This window comes from Aythya marila, assembly GCF_965140915.1.
Source record: "Aythya marila genome assembly, chromosome: 6".
In the NCBI taxonomy this organism is placed as follows: domain Eukaryota; kingdom Metazoa; phylum Chordata; class Aves; order Anseriformes; family Anatidae; genus Aythya; species Aythya marila.
The window spans coordinates 32944250-32951045 of record NC_139047.1 but is presented as its reverse complement, the minus strand read 5'-3'; the positions used below and the strand labels follow the sequence as shown (position 1 = coordinate 32951045).

Below are 6796 nucleotides of genomic sequence, written 5' to 3'. Positions count from 1 at the left end.
GGGATGCTTAGGGATGAGCGAGAGGTTTGGCTACCGGGGAACACCACGGCTTGGAGCCACCACCATGGCTCCATGCCCTCCCACGAACTTTAAGCCTGGCTTAACTCTAATCAGTGCTACAGAAACCTAAACAAACGACCCCAGGCCAAAGCATTCATAATTACTGGCTCAGGCTCACAGATAATGAGTTTAGGGCTGCTCTAAAGCCATCGTAGATAGGCTCCATCTAAAGGCCTATAATTGACCCTTCTGCTGACATCTGAACTCTGCCCGGTTTGGGGGAAGAGCAGTTTGGGGAAGGAGGGGCTGTGGGGGCGACGGGACGCAGATGGGCTGCACTTTGCTGCGGGTGTGTGGTGAACCCCAGTGCACGGCGCTCTGCACACCTCTCCCCCTTCGCTCGCGGTCTGTTTGCCAAATCTCTGGGGAGAAAGTGAGAAGCTGACCACCGAGCACATCCCCACAGCCTTCCTCCTCACCGCCTTCCCTTCCTCATCACCTGCTCCTCTCCTGGGCAGCCCTGGGAGGCGGGAGGCTTTTTGCAGCACTCGACAGAAAGTGCTTTGTGTCAGCCTCTTGAACGGGAGGCCTCCAAAAATACCAAGGCTCTTTTTTTTTTCTATTTATTTTCCTCTTCTTATTTTTTTTTTTTTTCCTTACCCCTAGAGCTAAAAATGAGGGAGAGAAAAATGCAGGAGGACACATTGTTTTCTTTTTCCCCCACCCAGCGCTGTAAAATACTTCTTAATGGTTGGGAGCAAGAGGATCTCCGGGCTGGGCCTCCACTTTGTGTTTGCGAGTTTATTTTTCTTAATTCATCCTTGACAAAGGACAGAGCCATAAAAGACCCGACCAGCACGTCTGTGGGAAAAAACTGCCCTGAAAAGGGTCGGAGGAATACTGTAGCATTTACAAACAATCCCGAGGGCTAAAGCCTCTGTGAGATGCGGCTTCAGTTATAACTTGCCTTTCTAGGAACAAGCCTACATCTGTTTGGCAATGCCATATTTTGTAGGGTAAAATAAACCCTTGAGAACAAACAGGCCAGCTTATGCAGAGGGGTAAATGCCTGGGAACAGAGCTCACTTGTTAATCCTAAAACTGTCAGCAAAGACCCACTGGAGAAATTATAGCCGGCCATGGGCACTCAAGCTGTTTTCTCCTCGCCTCCCCCCACAAGCACAACAGCTGTAAAATCTTCTTTATTGTTCTTCTCTGGCCGAGGAGCTCGGCAGCGAGGGCTCTGGTGGGAGAACAACGGGCAGCATCTGCCCCGCCGCGCTTGCACCAAGAAAGTGGTGGTGATAAAAAAACCACGGGGCAGCCTCAGCACCTCCGATGGAGGTTACAAAGAGAAAAAGCCGGCTGGTTCCCTCATCGGAGCTGCACATTTCTTTCCCCGCAGGGTCCTTACGTGCAAGGTCCTGCTGCAATTCGGGAAGAAGCCCCTTCCCTCCCCCTCGGCTCTCTCCCTGCCCTTCCCTCGCCGGCTCCAAGCTCTCCCTGGGGAAAACCCATTTGTGCACCAGCAGCCGACAGCAGGGTGCTTATCGGGCATCTGCCCCTGCCAGGAGTTATTAATGGCACGCCAGCAAGCGCCCCAGCACAACGGGCCTCGCAAGCATCAAGCGCCTGCTGAAGAAACGGGTTTCAATCCTCCCTTGGGGAATGACCTGCCGGCCACCTAAAAAATGCAGGATCGCTTCACTTCGTAATTAAGTTCAGGCCATCTCTTGTGCTTACACACGCAGAAACCCAGATGTCAGCCTGGTACGAGTCAAAGTGCCGGGCTGCTTTTACAGCCCCAGCAGCACGGAGAGCACGAGGGCACAGCGCTTGCCACTGGAAGAAAACCTACTTGGAATACTTGGAATATTTAACTGACTGCAACAGATAATTAGCCAAACCCTCTTACGCCTCCAAATATAGATTCATTAGTCATATGAAAATATCTCATTGGAACCAAATGTGAGTCATTAGTGAAGTCAACGGCAGATCATAAAAAAGGTACGGAGAGCCTCCCCCCCCCCCCGAAAAGTCGTGAGTGTGCAGCGAGAATAACTCGCTCCCTTGTCTATGGAACATCTGCTCGCAAATCCGTGCTAAAGGGAGGCTTTGAGGGGCTGCTGTGTGCTGGGCGTCCCATTTTCCCACCCCGAGATTTGTAGGAGTAACAAATGCAAAGTCTTTTCTTTTCTTTTCTTTTCTTTTCTTTTCTTTTCTTTTCTTTTCTTTTCTTTTCTTTTCTTTTCTTTTCTTTTCTTTTCTTTTCTTTTCTTTTCTTCTCTTCTCTTCTCTTCTCTTCTCTTCTCTTCTCTTCTCTTCTCTTCTCTTCTCTTCTCTTCTCTTCTCTTCTCTTCTCTTCTCTTCTCTTCTCTTCTCTTCTCTTCTCTTCTCCTTCTCCTTCTCCTTCTCCTTCTCCTCCTTCTCCTTCTCCTTCTCCTTCTCCTTCTCCTTTTCTTTCTTTCTTTCTTTCTTTCTTTCTTGGCTTTGAAAGGGACTTTCTTAGGTCACTCAGGCTAAAATTCTGGTTCTGTCATGCAAAAGGCGATTTTGTAACACGAAGTGATGAAGCAAAACAAAAATATCTTCATTATTTGCTTCTAATTTCAGGGCAATGTTTTTGTTGGCTTGGAGTTTTGGAGTCCCTTGCATTCCGAGCAGGGCGTGCTGCAACCAGATGCCGCTCCTGCAGGGACCCCAAAAGCGACCAGGTTCCTCCAGAAGTGACACCAGGATGGCTAAAATCACCACGAGGTGCAAAGATGCGGCTGTAGGATTTCACAAATAAAGCGAGCTGGCAGCTCTTTCATAACAACATAGCAGAAGCGTGATGGGTGGTCGGAGAAAGAGACCCTGCCTGATTAAACCCTTGTAAAAACCTGAGTTATTTCTTGGGGGGTGGGATGGGAACGTGTGCTAGGTGCCGGGACGCACACTGTGGGTTTTGCAGCGTGCCAGATGCCACAGACCGCCGTTCCTCTCTGGGCTCATGGCTCCCGCAAACAAATGTGTTATAAAACTCCAAGGCCATGAGTAATCCCGTGCCGAACGTCATGTTGCATGAGAGGCATAAGCAGCTGCACTTTGCGTTTGCCTTAATTTGAGAAGAAAAACCCAAACACCAGCAAACCTGCAGCAGAAAATGCTAACGCTGAGTGCCACAGAGCCGGCATCCCCGCGGGTGAGGGAGCTCCAGCTCTCAGCGCCTGGCTTTAACTGTATCATCCCAAAACGATGTTAACAGGGATTTCCAGCTTCATTAGCCTGCCTGCATTCCCTTGGCTTTGCTATTAACATTTTTAACTAATGAAGAAGTCAGTCACATCCGTGTGATGATTGAGGGTCTGCATCCCAGTCTGAGGGCCAGCATCCCAGTCTCAGGGTGAGCATCCCAGTTTCGGGGTGAGCATCCCACTCTGGGGGTTGGCGTTCCAGTCTGGGAGTGAGCACCTCAGTTTGGGGTTGAGCATCCCAATCTGAGGGTCAGCATCCCAGTTTGGGGGTGAGCATCTCAGCAGGAGGTCAGCATCCCAGTCCGGGGATAAGCATCCCAGTTTGGGATTGAACATCCCAGTCTGGGAGCCAGCATCCAAGTCTGGGGGTGAGCATCCCAGTCTGGGGGTCAGCACCCCAGTCTGGGGGTCAGTATACCAGTTTGGGGTTGATCATCCCAGTTTCGGGGCGAGCATCCCAGTCTGGGGGCCAGCATCCCAGTCTGGGGGTGAACATCCCAGTCTGGTGGTCAGTATCGCAGTTTGGGGTTGAGCATCCCAGTTTGGGGGCGAGCATCCCAATCTAGGGGCCATCATCCCAGTCTGGGGGTCAGTATCCCAGTCTGGAGTTGATCATCCCAGTCTGGGGGCCAGCATCCCAGTCAGGGGGTCATCATCCCAGTTTGGGGGTGAGCATCCCAGTCAGGGGGCCATCATCCCAGTCTGGGGGTGAGCACCCCACTCTGAGGGCCAGCATGCCAGTCTGGGGGTGAGCATCCCAGTCTGGGGGTCAGTATCGCAGTTTGGGGTTGAGCATCCAAGTCTGGGGGCCATCATCCCAGTCTGGGGTTGATCATCCCAGTCTGGGGGCCAGCATCCCAGTTTGGGGGCGAGCATCCCAGTCTGGAGACCAGCATCCCCCTCTGGGATCCATCATCCCAACCTGTGGGCCAGCACCCCAATTTGGGTGCCACCACCCCAATCTAGTACCAACACCCCCCATCACCTCCCCCCCTTTCCCCCCATTCCCCTCATCCCCTCATCCCCCCGCTCCTCGCCGCGGGCCGGCTCTAGGACCCAGCGCGTCCCCTGCAGGCGGGCGCCCGGCCCCGCTCCGCACAGCGCTGCTCGGGCTCTCTCCCCTCTCCCTCTCTCCCTCTCCCTCCCTCCCTCCCTCTCTCCCCTTTCTCTCTCCCCTTTCCCTCCCGTTTCTCTCCGAGCCGTGCCGAGCCGCGCCGCCGGGGGGGGCCGAGCGCCTCGCGTCCATCCACCTGCCGGCCCCGCCGCGCCCTCAGTCCCGCCATGGCGCTCGGCGGGCTCGGTGCTGGCGGCGGTGGCGGCGGCGGCGGCGGCGGCGGCGGCGCCGCGGCTCGGGCCCCGTGGCCGCGGCTGCTGCTGGCGCTGGCGCTGGCGGGGCCGGCGCTGCCCGAGGTGCTGTTCCGCTGCCCTCCTTGCACGGCCGAGCGTTTGGCCGCTTGCCCCCCGGCTTCCCGCCCGCCTTGCCCGGAGCTGGTGAGGGAACCGGGCTGCGGTTGTTGCCCGGTTTGCGCTCGTTTGGAGGCCGAAGCTTGCGGCGTTTACACCCCGCGCTGCGCCGCCGGTTTGCGCTGCTACCCCGATCCCGGAGCCGAGCTGCCCCTGCAAGCCCTGGTGCAAGGGCAGGGCACCTGCGCCCGCCGCAGGGATGCCGCCGAGTACGGGGCCAGCGCCGAGCGACCCGCAGGTGAGACCCCCCCCCGGGAGCTGCTGGAGCACCGGGGGGGAAAAGGGGGGACCCTACCGGGGAGAGGGGAGCAGGGGGAGCATCCCCTTGGAAGGAGGGTTTGGGGTTGTGCACCCCCGGGGTGATCTCTCGGAGCATCCCCTTGGAAAGGGGGTTTGGGGTTGTGCACCCCCGGGGTGATCCCTCGGAGCATCCCCTTGGAAAGGGGGGTTTGGGGTTGTGCACCCCCGGGGTGATCCTGGGGGGTGCTGCTGTATGGGGGGCCCGGGGGTGTGGGGTGGGAAAGCGGGGGACCCCGCTGGGAGCGAGGGTTGTGGGGATGCACAGGGGTTAAGGTGGAGGTTGGGGTGCTACGGGGAAAAAAAAAAGCCCCAGTGGGGGGGTTTAGGGGGGAAGCGTGGGGAGATGCAGCCGAGGGGGAGCCCTTCGGGGAGCAAGGGGAGGTGGAGGTGCACAGCAGGGCTCGGAGGGGGGCTGAAGGCACCCCAAAAAGTGACCGATGCCCTAAACGTCCCGCACCATGCGCTGCCTGCTGGGCTGGCTGGGGAGCTGTGATGCGGGGACCCCAAACCCCATGACCCCAACGGAGCCCACCGCAGAGGTTGGGACCCTCTCTGCCCTCCTCGCCAGCCCGGGCACTGGGTGCTGGGGAGCAGCGGGAGCATCCCGGAGCACTCAGCCCGAAGGACGGGGCGCTACAGGCTCCCGACCTGTTGCTGCGGGAGGCAGCTCTCCCGGGGATGCCGATGGTTTGCGAGCGCCTGGGCTCTCGCCCGATCGAGAGGGAGAAGCAGAAGGAGAGAAGGAGAAAGAAAGAAAAAAACGGAGGTGCAGGGAACTTTGCACGCCGCAAGCTGCTGCTTCGCTGCAGTCACTGCGGCCGCTGCGGGCCCCGCTGCCGTCCCCCTCCTCTGCCCGGCTGCGGAGGACACGAGGATGGGAAATCCTGCTCGGCCACAGCATACGGGTGTCAAGGGAGTGAGTTTTACACTCGCCAGAAGAAGCCAAGGGCATTTAGATTTAAGGAATCTGGCGCTGACTTCAGGCTTGTGCTTTTGGAAGAAAAAAAAGCTTGTGCTTTTTGGTGGGGGGGGGAATGGGGAAGGCTGCAGAGATGGGTTAAGAGGTGATTTTCTGAGTTAACGCTGCTTTTTTGATTTTGATTTTATCCTTTTTTTTTTTTTTTTTTCTTCAGAATTTTTACATTACTTCACTGGGTGTTTTGCTTGATTTTACTACCCTTACTCCTTCACAGTGCATGTGATTTATTTGACCATATCTGTGTGTATGTAACACGCACACACTCCTATATAAATAGCGCAGTTTAAGAACACTTCAATGTATGTGGTGCTCTGTAATGTCCATAGGGGGTGAATAATAAAAATACTGGCACATCTTTAACCAGCGTGATGTGAAACATGCAGCTGGAATATTCACAGTCGAGCACGTCTTGGCAGAGGAGCCTGGACATCCAGAAAAGGGTTCGCTCTCTTCAGATTACAAAACTTTTAACAGGTTGCTGTAGCCATTAAAAAAAAACAAAAAAAAAAGAAAAAGAAAAAAAAAAAAAAAAGGAAAACAACCCACAACAAAAACAAAAGCCCGATCGGCCAGCTTCACTTGATGCTATTCTGTTCAGGCTCACATCTCTGCTTCCATCTGCAGCATGCCTGCAAAATATATACCAGGGAGAGTTTGCTTTTCGTTCAAAGCAGTGACAGGGAAAGCAGTCTGGCACCCGAAGCGCAGGGATTGGAATTCCCTTTCAAATGCTGATGTCAAGCTTGTTTCACCAGTGCCCCGAGAGCAGGTTTTTGCCTGCAAAAGGCAGGTGTTGAGCCTTTTTTTTTTTTTTTTT

At 55.2% G+C, this 6796-nt stretch overlaps 1 protein-coding gene across 1 annotated transcript in view; it reads left to right on the top strand.

The window, feature by feature from the left end:
- Positions 1-4387: 4387 nt before the first annotated feature.
- IGFBP2 (insulin like growth factor binding protein 2) overlaps positions 4388-6796 on the top strand; it is a 50231-nt gene continuing 47822 nt past the window's right edge. The window contains exon 1 of the mRNA XM_082763183.1: positions 4388-4938. Coding sequence (XP_082619309.1) covers positions 4518-4938 — 421 coding nt within the window. The 5' untranslated portion in view covers positions 4388-4517. The remainder of the gene's footprint in view (positions 4939-6796) is intronic.